General features: G+C 44.6%; 1 protein-coding gene across 1 annotated transcript in view; it reads left to right on the top strand.

Moving 5' to 3' along the window:
• LOC144266170 (scavenger receptor cysteine-rich domain-containing protein SCART1-like) overlaps positions 1-17821 on the top strand; it is an 85231-nt gene that overhangs the window by 46641 nt on the left and 20769 nt on the right. The window contains 5 exon segments of the mRNA XM_077819490.1: positions 277-582; positions 4200-4520; positions 12628-12942; positions 13175-13489; positions 16258-16575. Coding sequence (XP_077675616.1) covers positions 277-582; positions 4200-4520; positions 12628-12942; positions 13175-13489; positions 16258-16575 — 1575 coding nt within the window.

The raw sequence follows: 17821 nt of genomic DNA, 5'->3' as shown, positions 1-17821 counted from the left end.
ACAAAATTATTTATTGAACACTCCTGCCTTTTTTGTATCATTATTAACAATTTTACCATCTCCATATAGTGCCAATGAAATATTTTGAAACAGAGATTACAGAATATTTTAGAAAAAACATTGGGACTTGTTTGTGAAAGATTCACAAAGCATAAACCACTGCTATTTGCCAAATATTATATTTGTTGAATACTATTTGACCAGCTCCATTCATAATAATGATGGGGACGTGGCTCAGTGCTCTCTCTGGTAATTGTGTCCTGATTGTGTTTGAAGGTGGAGCTGCTGATCTCAGGCTGTTCAATGGAAGCAACCCATGTGTTGGGAGAGTGGAGATTGAACGTAATGGTCAGTGGATGAAGCTGTGTTTTACTGCTTCCCGTGCTGCAGAAATCTGCCAACATTTGAGATGTGGAGAGGCATTTGGTGTCCATAATGCTGCCCATTTTGGAGAAGATTCCAGACCATACTTGATGGTAGGAGATGTATGTTATCAATCAACAATCTGGGACTGCAGGCTGGAAAATCTGAATACAGAGTCAACATGCTCTCATCCTTTCTATACTGGAGTGACCTGCTTTGGTAAGAAATTACCCATCCTGCTACTTGGCATTAGAGAAAAGGGCTTGAATCCAGAGCTTGTTTCATTCCTGCAAACTAATGTAGAAGTGGGTAAATATGATCAAATCCTGAAACTATGCTGGAGTAACCTGTGTAGGTAAGAAACCAGACATCCTGCCACTTGTATATTTCCAGCCCACAATAATTTCTTCCTGGAAATGACAGGTTTATTTGGATTCTGGAAAAAGGTGAGCCTAGGCACACCCAAAACTAAATGTTGGACCCCTTGCTCGAGGGGAGGGACCTCAAGGCACAAAACACAACTGAGTATGTGGGATAACAAATGCAAAAACAAGAAGGGAGTATGGGTGCTGGAAGGTACAGGACTGACTGGAGCAGTAAGGGATTAAACTCCACCCCACCTACCTTGTGTCACCTAGAAAGACATTGGAAGATTTGCTCAAATATGTGTGTTCAACTTTGAATTCATGTGTATGAACTAATATGGCCAATAGTCTCCAGACAATCTATCCTGGGCCTTGGTGCCCTTGCTGTGTAGGAGTAGGAGAGGTAGTATATAGCTGCTGCAATTATACGTTCTATAGAAAAGCCTACACTAGGCTAGAATAGACAGATAGAGTTAGGTTGGGAGTCAAATTCACAAATTTACCTCAATTCTCTAATAAGTAATAATTCTCTTCCCTCCACAATGGATCACATACTCCACCCACCTCCCAGCCCCAGGATCCTAACATCTTTTATTGGACCAACTTCTGTTGATGGAAGATACAAGCTTTTGTGCTTCACAGAGGTCTTCACCAGGTCTGGGGAAGGTCACCAGAGTGTCTGGTTAGATTTCTGAATATTCCTGAAGGTGGCGATGCTAAGGAGATATGATTGAATCAATATGCAAATAATTCACCAACTTCATTTTTTAGTATTTGATCAGCTGTAGATACTGCTTTGTTACTGTCCTGAAGATATTCCTCCATTATTCAGAAGGACTTAGCTTCAACAGAATGCTCATGTAGCTGGTGGAAAGCACAGACAAGACCCGTGGCCCTGTGCTAGTTTTGTCATCATCATCTCCTCTTCCTCTTTGAAAATGTATTTCTTTCTTATCAGTAGTATTACCATAGTGCCTAGGAGCCCCAGTCATGCACCAGGACCCTACCGTGCTTCATCTGTACCGAGACAGAAAAAGAGATGGTCCCTGCCTCAAAGAGCTTACAGTCAAAGGGTGTATCTACACTGCAAGAACTACACCAGCACAGCTATGGTGCTGCAGGTGTGCTGTTGGAGCACCCCGGTGTAGATGCTTCCCACAGTGATGGAGACTTTTCCATCGATTTAGTTAATCTAACTTTCATTCTTACATCAATTTAGCCACATCTACAACAGGGTTTAGGTTGGCATAGCTATGGCGAACAGGGGTGTGAATTTTTCACATCCTGAGAGATGTAGCTATATTGATCTAAATTTCAAGTGTAGACCAGGCCTAAGTAATTCTATCCTGGTGAATTCTCCTCCCTTGAGGTATCTTCAGTTCCAGTAGTCATAAAACTTTTGAATCTATTCCCTTATCTACTTCCTGTAAGAAACGAAAAAGGGTGTGGAACTGGGTAGAGCCCCTTCCCCCTTTCTTCTCCCTTTCCCCCTCCCTGCTACTCTGTGCAAACTTGATTGGCTGTGTGCGGGGCGTGTCATTCTAAAAGAAGGACACAGAATTAACTATGAACCACTTGGGAGGGTTTGAGTCAATGGGGGGACAGGGAACAAGCTCTAACAATGCTGCCTCTGGCGGGACATAACTGAGAGTATCGATTCAGGACAAATTGCTTAGAGCAGGGCAAATACAGCCCAAGGCTGGGTTTCTTTTATTACTAAGGCACACCAAATCAGCCAAACAGCGAAGACTTTGGTCTCACCCCACTGGCTGACCTTAAGTTATAGAAGCTATTCCCTCAGACTTTCCCAGTATCACCACCAGTGCCTCTTGTTATGCGGACAAATGGTTATGAAAACCAATACCCCAGTAAAAGAAAAAAGGTTTTCTTAATCCCAAAGGACCAAGCCCCAGACCCAGGTCAATATACAAATCAGATCTTACCCACAAATCACGCTGTTGCCAATCCTTTAGAATCTAAAATCTAAAGGTTTATTCATAAAAGAAATAAATATTAATAAGAGTTAATATTGGTTAAATGGAATCAATTACATACAGTAATGGCAAAGTTCTTGGTTCAGGCTTGTAGCAGTGATGGAATAAACTGCAGTTTCAAGTCAAGTCTCTGGAGTACATCCACAGCTGGGATGGGCAGTACAAACCGCTCCCTGATTTACGCAAGACCCGACTTACGCAAATCCGCACTTACAGAAAAAGTTCCATAAACTAGAAATAGGAGGGTTTTTTTTTTTGCTTAATGATCAGGTATACGTTTCCAACTTACGCAAAATTTGAGTTACACGGACCAGAACGATTGTGTAAGTCGGGGAGCGTCTGTACTTTGTTCAGAGCTTCAGTTTGTTGTAAGGTTCTCCAGAAGTAAGAAGCAGGATTGAAGACAAAATGGAAGGATTTCCAGGGCCTTTTATATTCTTTCTCTTGTGGGCGGAAACCCCTTTTTTCTCTTGTGCAAAATCACAGCACCAACATGGAGTTTGTAGCCACATGGGCAAGTCACATGTCCATGCATGACTCAGTTCTTTTACAGGGAGATCAGCCATTGCTCACATGCTACTTTGAACATCCCAGGAAGACTTTTCATGTGGATTGGAGTCTCCTGAGGTCCATTGTCACTTAAGTGTTTTTTGATTGGGCACTTAATCTGCAAATTCCTTTCTCAAGAAACTGACCAAATGTTTCACTAATGCTACACATTGAGATACAAGTACATAGCCAATATTCATAAATTTCGACTACAAAAATGATACACACATACAGATAGCATAATCATAACCAGCAAATCATAACCTTTTCATAGACACCTCACACAACAACCTTTGTACAATATTTGCTGCAAATCATAGAATCATAGAATATTAGGGTTGGAAGAGACCTCAGGAGGTCATCAAGTCCAATCCCCTGCTCAAAGCAGGACCGACACCAACTAAATCATCCCAGCCAAGGCTTTGTCAAGCTGGACCTTAAAAACCTCTGAGGATGGAGATTCCACCACCTCCCTAGGTAACCCATTCCAGTGCTTCACCACCCTCCTAGTGAAATGGGGTTTCCTAATATCCAACCTAGACCTCCTCCACTGCAACCATTGCTTCTTGTTCTGTCATCTGCCACCACTGAGAACAGCCAAGCTCCATCCTCTTTGGAACCCCCCTTCAGGTAGTTGAAGGCTGCTATCAAATCCCCTTCACTCTTCTCTTCTGCAGACAAAATAACCCCAGCTCCCTCAGCCTCTCCTCATAATTCATGTCCCCAAGCCCCCAAATCATTTTCGTTGCCCTCCGCTGCACTCATCATTTCGCTTAAAGTAGCATTTTTCAGGAACATAACTACCATGTTAAGTGAGGAGTTACCGTATTATATTTTTCAAATACTATTTGACTAGCTCCATTAGTAATAATAATGGGGATGTGGCTCAGTGCTCTCTCCAATAACTCTGTCCTGATTCTACTTGAAGATGGAACTACTGATCTAAAGTTGGTCAACGGAAGCAACCCATGTGCTGGGAGAGCGATGATTAAGATTGGTGAACTGAGCGCCATTCTGTGTTCTACTGTCTCACCTATGAAACATGCTGCAGTAGCTTGCAAACACTTGGGATGTGGTTCTGCAGTTAGTGTCCATGGTGCTGCCCACTTTGGAGAAGATTCCACACCATACTTGGTAGTAGGAGATGTTTGTCATGGGAGTGAGTCAACAATCTGGGACTGCAGATTTTTAACACGGAATGTAAATTCAACATGCTCTCATCCTTTCCATGCTGGAGTGACCTGCTCAGGTAAGAAATCAGCCATCCTTCTACTTGCCATGTGAGAAAAGGGATTGAATCTAGAGTTTGTTCCATTCCCACAAACTAATGTAGAAGTGGGTAAATATGACCAAATCCTGAAATTATTACTCTCACATTATAGTGAGCAAATCCCTATGTAATTCCCAACCCAGATATCTTTAGAGTCTCCTTTATTAACCTCACTGCAGTTGTCTCAATACCACATTTTCCATTTTCCTTTCATGGGTTTCAAATTTATTTTGTATATCCAAACTAGGGAAAGTATTGGTATTTAATAAGCTATTCTATGTACATATTTAAACTGCGCCTATCGCCATGGCATTGGTGTGCCTACCTGGAAAGCCCATAAAATCCTGTTGAGTAATAATGTTTTCAAAGGAAATAGACCCATACTTTTCTCTATGCAGCCATTTGAGAGCTTAGAAAGTATCAGACAATAGGAACTTTTAGTGGCAGAGAGTAGCCAGATCCAATTACAGCATCATTTGGGGGGGAGGAATAGCTCAGTGTTTGAGCATTGGCCTGCTAAACCCAGGGTTGTGAGTTCAGTCCTTGAGGGGGCCATTTAGGGATCTGGGGAAACTATGGGAGATTGGTCCTGCTTTGAGCAGGGGGTTGGACTAGATGACCTCCTGAGGTCCTTCCAACCCTGATATTCTATGATTCTGTGATCATGCAAGGCATTTCCCATTAGAGTCTTGTCTAACCTCATGTCACACATCTAATGGTAGATCTGTTATTTCCCACAGTGTTTATTCAACTGCATGATCACTCAGGCTTTTAGAAAATTATTCCCAACCACCAGAGTGAAATTCAGAGCCTGATTCTTCACTTTTGGGTATGTTGTGCATGAATGTAAAATGCTACCAAACTGGAAATCACTCTGTCAGACTGGAGATGGACAGGAAGAGAGATACCCCTGGGTGTTTGCCCTTTACTTATATAGTTCAGTCCCCCTCATAAAATTCTGTCCAGCTGAGCAGAAGGAGACATGGAATCTAGTAAGGAAAGATGCTTCATGTTGTTTATTTCACCTGTATGTTCTGAAAAAAGAAAAGGAGTACTTGTGGCACCTTAGAGACTAACCAATTTATTTGAACATGAGCTTTCGTGAGCTACAGCTCACTCATGCTCAAATAAATTGGTTAGTCTCTAAGGTGCCACAAGTACTCCTTTTCTTTTTGCAAAGACAGACTAACACGGCTGTTACTCTGAAACCTGTATGTTCTGAGATGCAGATTGTCTTTGTCTCCTTTATTTTCTCCCCTGCTGTCTGAGGACTCTGTTTACAGAGTATATGTAAACTGAGGTAACTGCACATCCCTTTGTTTAAGACCTACTTGACCAGTTCTGCCTAATCTGACCACAAGAATTTGAACATGTCCCTTTAACATCATACAGGGGAATTTCATAACTTCACACATAATGATGCTACACACATTTCCCCATGATATTATTGCCCAGTGAGTTATTAGTTTCCAAATGATACCTCAGAAGGCATATTTTATACAAAGATTATTACAATAGTGTGCAGGTTGTGATTACAGGGGTGCATTTGGCCACAGTTTCCTTGCCCCCCCAGTCCACAGTGTGTCTGCATAGTCTCACTCCTTATAGCATTCTCTGATTTATGAGTATCTATCATAAAATGGAGTGATCAGAATTCACCAAATTCCTGTTGTGGTTGTGCAAGGGCTGAGTAAAATTGCATAATTGCATCTAGTATGGGAAGGGTCTCCTGTGCACATACACCTTCCACTAGACATAGACATATTGTGTTACCTAGGGAGGTGGTGGAATCTCCTTCCTTAGCAATTTTTAAGGTCAGGCTTGACAAAGCCCTGGCTGGGATGATTTAGTTGGGGATTGGTCCTGCTTTGAGCAGGGGGTTGGACTAGATGGCCTCCAGAGGTCCCTTCCAACCCTGATATTCTATGATATTCTTTGAGTACACAGTGTGACAGACAAAGGCATTGGCACCTGATGTACTAACACAGGTGCCCTCTCTCCTGGGGTATGGCCTTTTCTCTCCCTGGCACTTACTATTGTTATGCTTATAAGAAGCACACGAGATCTTTTTCAGGGGAAAAGGCAATATGCCACATTTATTGAAGATACAACAATTAGCATATGCATTCAATCACACGCACACACACTGTCCCGCCAGTCAATGTTATAGTTACCAGTCCAGAGTCCGGCGCAATCTAGTGGCCAGGTAGGTAGGAGCTCGGTTCTGTCAGTTGCGACACGATGCTCTGGGGAAGTCTTGGCAGGACAAATCCAAAGTTTCATGGCAAGGCACCCTGTTTATATAATGATTTTTCTCATTGGGACCAATGATTTTTGAATGATTATGCTCTAATCAATTGTTGTTTGATGAGTGCTTGTTTCTTTAATTTCTTTTTTTTTTTTAATTATTTTATTATTTTGTCTTTTTATTAAGTTTTTTAGGGAGTTATTTCATGCTGGTTTTGATTACAGCTATTTTGTTCCCGCTGATAGGTGCTTGTTTTATTTTATTTTTTTATTTGCTTGTTCACAGGAGACAATCAAGTAAATAGAACAAACCCCAGCAAAGGAAGGACACATAAAAAATAACAGCATAGCAGTGGTGGTAACTTTACTGTGAACAGGAAACTAGGCTCAAGGGAAGGAAAAGGTTAAGGTTAACTAATCTATATATAACGGTAACGTACCCATCTATGCCATGCCAAGAGTCCTAAACCACTGTGATATTAGAGTTAACTCAACCATTCACCACCCCTACTCTACAGCTAATTTTCATGCAACAATTTAATTGGTTGTAATGAGTCAGTGATACAAGAGGGACAGCACAGATCATGGGGTCCTTGGCCCAAATGCCACTGTTCTTCAAAGTTTGATTTGCCACCCATACAACTCACCACAAACTCCCCAAGGCAACTGACACACCCAAACAAATCAACATAGCTTTCCCAGCACAACACAACCCACATACAAATCAACACAACCACTCACAGAACACACAATAACATCAAACACACACAGCTCCTCACCTTAGCCCACACCCCTCATTCACCACCTGCACAAATCAGTACAAAACTCTCAGCACAACATACATACTCACCCACCCTCATTCATACTTACCATAAAACCAGTAACTTGAGTGGCAAAATTGCTGGTCATCTCTTGTAATAAGTAAGCCTATTCTCCAGAATTTAACACTCATAAATTCTTCCAAACCCCAGCTGTCTGCCTGGCACCTTACCAAGGCAGACAGTATGGCTGAGTTTGTGTATCCTGGTATAGTGTCTGCACCGCTGCAGCATTGGCCGGCTTACACAAAAGTCCCCTTAGCATTTCTCCATCCCCGAATGGGGCAGGATCATGTCCTGGATCCAACCAGGCTTGCTATTCCCTGGTCTGAAATCCTCCTAAGGTCTCAGTTGGCTATCAGTAGCGAGTCCCAGATAGGATCTCTCACTCCAAATGCTGGTGCTGCCTGGTCCATGCAGCTAGAGTCTAAGAGCATGAATCTCTGAGTGGTGCTGTCTCTCTTCCAGCTTCCAAACTAAAACTCACTGTGTAAAATCAGTCTGTCTTGTCGCTGAGAGCTGTGCAGCTCTGGCTTGTCATAGGCTCAGTGGACTGCTCATCTAGATCCCCCATGCAGAAGCCTCCCTGTTGCCCTTGGACAAGGTTTTTAGTTCCTTCTGTCCCCACCCCTAACTCCAAGCAGGCTGGAAATGGGGTCAGGAGGCTCTAGTAGCCATTATAGCTGTAGTCCTTTAGGATAAGGCCCTCTAGAGGCTGAATCCTGAACTCCAAGGGCTGGCAACCGTAGGTTGGGGTTACACACAAATAAAAGCCTGCAGGACTCTGTGGAACACATGAGGAAAAATAAATAAAATCTAAGGAAGGAGGAGCTGCCAGTGGTGCAGCTAGGTGAGCAGGAGGCTGGCAGCTCAGTGCTCTCCTGGCCTGGCTGGACCCTTTGTACAGCTCATGCTCTAAAGCCAGACATGGGCAAAGGATGAGCTAGTGCGGATCCCAGAAAGGCAAACAGGTGAGATGGATGGAAGAGGGGATTCAGGCTCCAGCAGCTCTGGTAGGACAGGCTCGGATTCTAAAACACGACCTCTGCGCCTGCAAGAGCTGTAGGCGAGAGGTGGGACCAAAAATATCATTCTCTCCTCACAGCTGCAGTGGTACCAACTCTTGCCATTTTGTTTTGTGTCACACTTTCAAAAGGAAGTTTCTAGCCTTTGTAGGTGGGTTGAAAAGTTTGAACAAGTGACCCCTAAAGGCTCAGAAACCCGAAGGCAAAGCAGAAAAACCCCCTTGTTCTATTTCTAAAATCTCTGTGCCTTTCACTACATGTCCCTCTGCACACACTGTGGCCTCTGGGATCTCATCTACAAGGGCCCTGCCCTCTTCACATTTAGTCCCTCTTATAGCCCAGAGTTGCCCACTCTTGCAATTTTTTCCACAAGTGACACAACTGTGGCTGGTCTGGGGCCCAGTCCTACAATGAGGCAAGAAGCTCCAACCTGAGTCCTCTGATCGGCTGGCTGCCTTACTTGCCCGCCTCCTGGGGTAAAACAACCCCAGTCATAACTGTTTCCGGCAGAGCTCTCTTCCTCCCCCTTTCCCTTCAGCAACCTGAAGCCATTTTCATTGGAGGGTGGGGGAGCAAAGAGCCATCAGCTCAGGGTGGCTCTTCCCCCCCGTTTCCCTCCCTTCCTGTGAGCAACAGGCTTCCCTTCTCCCCAGTGGTCGATTAATGATTTTGCCGCCCCTAGGCCCAGAAATAATTGCCGCCCCCACCCCAGCTCGCCTCCGCTCCACCTCTGCCTCCTCCCCTAAGGGCGCTGCCAGGTCCTGCTTCTCCCTGCTCCCTGCCAGTGCTTGTGCATGAAACAGGTTCGCGAAGGAGAGGAGGCGAGGCTGGGGTGGGGATTTGGGGAAGGGCAGGGGACGGGGAAGGGGTGGAGTTGGGGTGGGGCTGGGGGCAGAGGGTATAAATCGGCACTGGGGGAAGCAGCCTCTGGCTGCTATTATAAATTTGCCGCCCCTGCATATTTGCCACCCTAGGCCTAGGCCTTCCCGGCCTAGGCGTTAATATGCCACTGCCCCTCCCACAGCACTGGCTTGGGAGGGGGCGGAGCTCCCTGGAGGGGCAGAGTTGAGGCTGGGGGGCTGAACTGAGGGCTGGCACCTGGGAGGGAACAGAACTGATGGGTGGCTAGGTAGGGACAGACCTATTTGCTGGACAGGGGACAGGCAGATGTGGGGGTGAGAGCTCCCGTAGCCGGGGCCAAAATCATCTTACCCAGTACCGTGGGGAGAGTGGGCAACACTAATTATCTCACATGCCATGCTGTCTCCAGTAAATCTATTTAATTTGTATAAAACTTTCTTTGTATAAAACTAAACTTTCTGTACCTGTCTCTCTGTCCTTGGACCACGTACTCCCTGTAGCAGGAACCTTCCCTTCTAGAATGTCTGGAAAGCATCTAGCACACCGTACATGCTACCGTAACATAATAATAATAAATAATAATAATTAATAATAAGAATAAGTAATAATAAACAAATACATTTGCACCCTCAATTCGCACTTGGGGAGAGGAGTGTTCTTCTCTGACTCCTAAAATCATGCCTATTCTTGCAATTAAAGTTTGCCTCCCCGGATGTTAGGCTCAGACCCATTCATATTGCCAAATCCTGAGGTCCTTACACATTTTTTCTTCTCAGTCTTTACTCTGGCAAAATTTCTTTTGGTTTTAATACAAATTTGCCTTTGTTTTCAGTAAGGCACTGTACAAATGCAAAGTAAATAATCAGTCTCTGCTTCACAGTCTGAATGGAAAAGACAGACAAAGACTACAGGAAAAAGCGGAGGTCCAGAAAGGTGAAATGACTAGTCTGAGGTCAGACAGCAGGTTAATGGCAGAGCTAACCTGGAGCATGGGGCCACAGGACAAGTGCAACCTCCCCCAGGGAATATCTCCAATGCAGAGTGCCCTTACATCAGGGACAGAGCCAGCTGGTTATGCACTGCCACTGCCTCGGTATCAGTATTATTTAATTGCAGCAGCGGGAATAAGGCAGAACAAGTTTTTACACAACAAATATGCTTCTATCTTACCTAAAGCTTAGCATCTTCCTTAAAACTTAGGCAGGTCCAGCTGCTTAAAAGTTAAGACCCATCCTCCAGGGCTTGTCTCTGTTATCAGTTTGCTCCCCTTGAGCAATAACTTGACCACTTCCTCTGCCTGCTCTTCAGGGACATTCTTTTTATCCATTTCAAAGCATTTTATTCCAGTTTCCCACCTGGATCTCCCCCGACTTCACTAGCCAAGCAGCTGATCGCAGCATGGACAGTGTTAAAATTTCAAAGGTATTGTCACCTGTATTTTCTTCTGAATATCAGTGAATGAGTTATCTAAAATATTGTCTTGTTTCTTGTGGAAACAAACCATCCAGGTCTGATTTAACCCTCAGGGAATGCATAGACTGCAAAAAAGTGTATTCTTAACGTGGGTTAGCTAACCCCCATTAGTTAACTCTAATTAAGGTCGCTATCTTAAAACAAAAAGAAAAGGAGTACTTGTGGCACCTTAGAGACTAACCAGTTTATTTGAGCATGAGCTTTCGTGAGCTACAGCTCACTTATCAAACAAAAAAACTTCAAATCCAGACTCCAGCGAGAAACTGCTGAATTGGAATTCATTTGGAAATTGGATACTATTAATTTAGGCTTAAATAGAGACTGGGAGTGGCTAAGTCATTATGCAAGGTAGCCTATTTCCTCTTGTTTTTTCCTCCCCCCACCTCCCCCCAGATGTTCTGGTTTAACTTGGATTTAAACTTGGAGAGTGGTCAGTTTGGACGAGCTATTACCAGCAGGAGAGTGAGTCTGTGTGTGTATGGGGGTGGTTTTTGGAGGGGGGTGAGGGAGTGAGAGAACCTGGATTTGTGCAGGAAATGGCCTAACTTCATTATCATGCACATTGTGTAAAGAGTTGTCACTTTGGATGGGCTATCACCAGCAGGAGAGTGAATTTGTGTGGGGGGGTGGAGGGTGAGAAAACCTGGATTTGTGCTGGAAATGGCCTAACCTGACGATTACTTTAGATAAGCTATTACCAGCAGGACAGTGGGGTGGGAGGAGGTATTGTTTCATATTCTCTGTGTATATATAAAGTCTGCTGCAGTTTCCACGGTATACATCTGATGAAGTGAGCTGTAGCTCACGAAAGCTCATGCTCAAATAAATTGGTTAGTCTCTAAGGTGCCACAAGTACTCCTTTTCTTTTCTCTAATTAAAATATCAGTGAAAACATGGCAACTTGCCTTTTAACTCAGGTTAGCAGCTCAAATTCAACCTCAGGCTGCCCTGGGCTTGATTTGAACTGCTAATCTCAGGCCAGGTCTACACTATGGGTATAACTACACTGCTCATAGGTGTGAAAAATCCACACCCCTGAGAGACCTAGTTATACCAACCTTAACCGTCCGTGTAGACAGTGCTATGTTGATGGGAGAGCTTCTCCTGCTGATATAGCTACCAGCTCTTGTGGAGCTGGCGTAATTAAGCTGACAGGAGAGCTCTCTCCCTTCGGCTTAGAGTGTCTTCATCAAAGCACTACAGCTGCACTGGTGCAGTTGCTGATGCAGCGTTTGTAGTATAGGCCTGCCCTGAGTTAAAAGCTGAACTGGTGTGTCCTCACTGCTGTTTAACCCAAGTTAGCTAAACTGAATTAAGAACACACCTCTTCTTGGAGTACTTTTAGTAATCCTGTAGCAGACAACACAGCAAGAAAACAAGCAAAACTGCATAAAATAATACAGACCTCTCTCACATCCTTCACAATTAGTTAAAAAACACTGACAGTAGTGTTCATTTCTAAATAGTGACACGAAGGTCCATATTTCAAGAACAGATATTTAATTACAGGTACTGTATTTTTTAATGTACTCATAGGTATAATCCATGATTTCTAAACATTGTTATGAAAAAGTTTGAAAAACATGTCTATTTACTGAAAGGTGTAGTGGCGAGTATGGAGTGTAAGTGTAACATTCATTGATGGATTGTTTGACTCTCTAGGCTACTCACAGCCTCGGCTGGTGGGAGGAGATAATCCCTGCTCAGGACGTGTGGAAATAAGACATGGTGAAACATGGGCTACACTCTGTGATGCACACTTTGATCTCAAAGCTGCCAGTGTTATCTGTAATGAATTAGAGTGTGGAAGAGCTTTATCTACCCCGAGAGGAGCTCACTTTGGAGAAGGACAGGGGCTGATCTGGACTGAAGAGCTGCAGTGCGTGGGGAATGAGTCACACCTTGCATACTGTCCCAGGATATCACATGTGAATCAGACATGCTCACATGCAAATGATGCCAGCACCATATGCTCAAGTAAGAATTCAGCATGATGTCTTTAAAATCCCAGTGTTGTGTATTCTAGATTAGGGTGCAACAATAAAACAATCTCACTCTGTAGGGAGCTGGGATAAGAGGGTGCCATCAGCTTCCTGTAAAACCCTAACAATAAGAAAGGGATCAGTCACCCCTGACTTCCCGTACTTATCAATTTGATATGAAATTGCTCCAAGGCTCCCTCTCTAAACCCCTTCTCCCTTCTCCCCAGGGCACACAGCGTTCCAGCTGGTGAACGGCAGCACAGCGTGCTCAGGGAGGGTGGAGATCCAGGTTCTTGGTGCCTGGGGAACTGTCTGTGACTCACACTGGGATCTATCAGATGCCAACGTTCTCTGTCATCAGCTCGACTGTGGGTTCGCTGTATCAGCTCCAGGAGGAGGGTATTTTGGGAAAGGAACAGGCTTTGTCTGGAAAGACACATTTCATTGTAAAGGGACTGAACCCCATTTGGGCCATTGCCCTGTGACTGCCCTGGGGGCATCTCCGTGCCCGCATGACAATGATGCCAATGTAATTTGCTCAGGTAAGTGCAGCAGAAATGCTGGATTAATGACACCTGCCCCTCAGTGTCTGACACTGCCCTCCAGAGCACAGGGAGAGGAAGAATGATCTAGAATCAAGGATCATGAGGTAAAATAATAGTTACTACCTGGAGAAATCCCTGTACTCCACACTTCAGCAATGTTGCCTCCCAGACCATTTTATCATGGAAGATGCTAAGACTGAACAAGAAGAATAGGAGCATTTGACTCCAACAGAAAGGAGCTGCTAGGACAGAGCTAGAATTCATCAGACTGGTACCCAGAGTGCCCCTGGTGGCTGCCCCACTGTATTGCGTAAGATGATTTTGGCCCCGACTGCAGGAGCGCTCACCCCCACATCTGCCTGTCCCCTGCCCAGCAAATAGTTCTGTCCCTACCCAGGCATCCATCAGTTCTGTTCCCTCTGAGTTGCCACCCCTCAGTTCAGCCCCCCAGCCTCAACTCTGCTCTTCTTCATGATGCAGAGTGAATCATCTAGTCCAAGCCCCTGCTCAAAGCAAGACCAAAAGCAAGTAAATCATCCCAGCCAGGGCTTTGTCAAGCCGGGCCTTAAAAACCTCTAAGGATTGAGTTTCCACCACCTCCCTAGGTAACCAATTCCAATGCTTCACCACCCTCCTAGTGAAATAGTGTTTCCTAATATCCAACCTTGACCTCCCCCACTGCAACTTGAGACCATTGCTTCTTGTTCTGTCAAGAAACAAAGCAATGAAGCATTCAATGATTTTTAGACTGGTGAACCCTTTTGTACTTTAAGGTGCACCCTCAACTGGTTTACTTTTTAGACAGTGAAAATGGTCCTTTACCACAGATTTCAATGGGCAACATAGAGGCCAATACTCCTTTATTAGGATAAGTTAGGAGGGTGGCCAAAATTATAAAAGAAACTCAGTCCCAACCATAAGTATGCAGTGACTGCCACCGCACCATATTTGGATCTATTAGTTAATTTCTTTGTGTTAAAATCAAGACAAACAAACAAAACAAACTATGTGGGACCACGTACTAGAGTTTCCCCATTGTAAACAGGGTTCTCTCTCTCTCTCTCTCTCTCTCTCTTTTCTGATCTTTCTAGAGATTTTGGCACAAAGACTCACTGGTCACTGTTCTCCAGAGCACCTTGGATTGTTTCCTTAATACCACAAGCCATTAATGTCCCTTGGCCAAACTCCCTTAGATCAGTCACAAAACCCATTTGCCTACTCAGGTGCCATTCTCTGTCTTCAAGGTATTTAACTCTCATTGAGACCATAGACCTGATTCTCAGTCACTCCGTTTCTGCACTTGGTTGGCAGGGAAGGCAGCTTTAAGCCACATTTACGTTCTTTATTCTGGTGCCGTGTAGGGCCTTGCCCAGACCCTGGTGTAACTAAGAGCAGATTCAGGGCTGTTCTAAGTTGTACTTTTCTCCCCATAGTCTCCAGAAGAGAATAGCTGTAGTGTTGTGCACTGCGGGAACACTCTGATTAAACTGTGATTGTTCTTGAGGGACCCAGGGCACCTAGTGGTCTCTTGCCTCTGGTAAGAGGTAGCCTTGCCCATGGTGGGTGGGTGTTAGATCGTTAACATCATCAGCCTGCTAGTCACTCAAACACTCTCCTCTGGGCTATGTCAGCCATGTCTTTGCCTTGCAGGTTAACACAAGGTGCATCCTAGACTCCAAGTCCCTTTGAATCATTCCTCTGTGATATCCAGCCCCTGACACTGGCTACTCACAGAAGACACAGATTCTCCAAAAGTGCAGTGTGCCCTAGTTTACTAGTTTTAATGTAAACTCCTGTATAATACACAGCACTTGTAAGCTCTTATAATAAAACAGGAGAAAATTTATTTAAGAAAGAAAGTTCACTAGAAACAAGAGAGAGTGGTGAAAACAAACGGTTACAATATAAGACAAAACCATAAAACATGACCTAAGGCTTACACTTATCAACAGTTACCTTTCCTATGTAAAAAATAGGTTTCCCGGAAAAGTTAAGTCTGTTGCAGTGCTGTCTGGCTTCACAGGAATCAGGATCCAAACTTGCACAAATACACCCCTGCTCCAAAAAATGTCTCCTCAGTGACAGGATCCAGAATGCCTCTCCCACTCTGTGTTATACTGAACCAGTCTTTTGTCTAAATTCATAGGCAGGGTGATTCCCTGCTGTTGTATTATTCCTTTTTTACCTTTTTTACCTCTGTTTTGGTTTTGATTGTTTGCAGTTGTCTCTGAGGGTTTCCATTGATAGTCTGGGAATGGAGCAATTGAGCCTCGAATTACCTCACTGGCTAACCAGGGAGGGGTGTCAGCTCCCTCCTGCTTGAATGGGCCATCACTGAGACTTGTTATCCCTGGTGACTAACTTTTACTGCAAGTCCGTAAAGTCTCCATTCAATATACTTCCATGATTACTTAAATGTTACCTGCACATACATCTCATAATGGTTCTGAGTCGTGATAAGTTATGAGCTTTCTGTAGACACCTACCTGTTACCCCTTATGGATAAATTCCCTACAAGATGCATGTTCGGTGTAGTGAGTTTGTCAGGTCTGAGGACAGAATTTCAAAGGACTGGGGAGCCTTTGCCAAGGGATCTCTGTGTCACACACACCACTGCCACACATGGTCACTACCTCCTTGTGACACATGCAGATGCCTGTATCAATGCAATGACTTGAATATGGGTCATTTTATTCACTGAGCTACTATAGAGTTCATATTGTTCCTAATGTGCACAGTCTATTTCCCATCTCTCCTGGGTCCAGGTCATTCGGAATCGCTCAGACTGTTGAATGGAGAGAGCCGGTGCGATGGGAGAGTCGAGATTTCCCTCCATGGTGTGTGGGGCAGAGTGCTGGATGACCAGTGGGACATGAACGATGCCAGCGTGGTGTGCAGGGAGCTCCAGTGCGGAGTTACTGAGAAAGCTTTTAACCCCCCTAAGTCTGGGCGAGGAACAGGCCCTGTGGGGCTGAGAAGTGTCCAGTGTGCAGGAAATGAGACTCGCCTGACTCTCTGCAACATCTCCGCATTTGAGACAGCCCAGGCAATAATTACTGAGGATGCCGGTGTTGTTTGCTCAGGTGATTTACTGTAAACATTTTACAAACAGCCTGTCCTTGTCCAATAGGAACATGACCCACCCCAGGGCCTGCCTCCACCCACCTTGTGCTGAGATCTCAAACAGATATGGATTTGAGATTCACATTATGGACCGTCTCCAGTAAAAGTATGTGTGTTATATGCAGAAACAACAGCATAACTACATTAGCGATTAAGCGCCAGCAGCAATTCAGCAATTCCGCACAATCCAGCCTGTGCACGGAGTGGGGCCTGTGAAAAAAATAGTCTGTGATCAAATACTCCCAAGTCGGTATCATAATGCACGCGCACAAAGAGCCCATGGTAAGGTTGCACTAGCAAATGTAAATCTATTTCCTAACTTTTGACAGCTTGAATCTGCAACCCAAATAACGTTCTTTTAATGTAGTTTTATGTGAAATTTCCTATAAAAAAGAGAGCGGTAAAACCAAATTCTATTATGTGCACCCCTACCACTCACCTCCCCCTGTGACTCCTCAGTGGGGTCTGACCCCTACTTCATACCTTTGGCACGAGAGCCCAGATTGCTGCTACTATTTAACCTGCAGAACTAACAATGTCAGCTAGCAGCAGGAGAAGGCTGTTATCCAAGAAGGGAATGGGTTGCTGGGTCTGCATGATGGTTGTGGGGAAATCCAGCCTGGTCTGGCTCTCTCTCCCTCACCTTCAAAATTGGGGGAACTCCCACTCCATGTATTACCCCAGATTGCGGGATTTTCTGTTGGACCATGTGCTGTGAGAGCAGGATGGTTGGTGGAAATCCACTCTGTGTCTCTTTTACTCCATGGCCAGGTTCTTGGGGTTCTAGCCCCATGTTCTGCCCCCAGAGTGTGGGGTATGGTGGTAAATGGGCCACTGAGGCCAAGTGCTGGGTTTTGGGATTTACAGAGGAGTGGGCAGGAACCCAGTCCTGCTCTCTTCCCCCTCTACAGCTGCTCTGGTAACTCCGAGCTGGTCACAGTACAGTGAATGCTCTGCTGTTGCTTTGATGATAGTGTTAGTGAAGGGTCAGTGATTTTGACGGGCTGCTAACATTTTCCTGAAGAACTCAAATGAGAGAAGGGAAATGGCAATTTTGAACACTGTAGATCTTAGCCAAATCTGAACAGAGTTTCATGGGACAAAGAAAAGGCAGTGCTGTAGCCACAGGAGATTCCCTCTGCTGAATAGCCAAGACCTATTGCAAACAATAGAGATGTGAGAGCTCAAAGAAAGATCACTAAAGCC

The sequence above is a fragment of the Eretmochelys imbricata genome, chromosome 1 (assembly GCF_965152235.1).
Source record: "Eretmochelys imbricata isolate rEreImb1 chromosome 1, rEreImb1.hap1, whole genome shotgun sequence".
In the NCBI taxonomy this organism is placed as follows: domain Eukaryota; kingdom Metazoa; phylum Chordata; order Testudines; family Cheloniidae; genus Eretmochelys; species Eretmochelys imbricata.
This window is presented reverse-complemented; position numbering and strand designations above follow the sequence as displayed.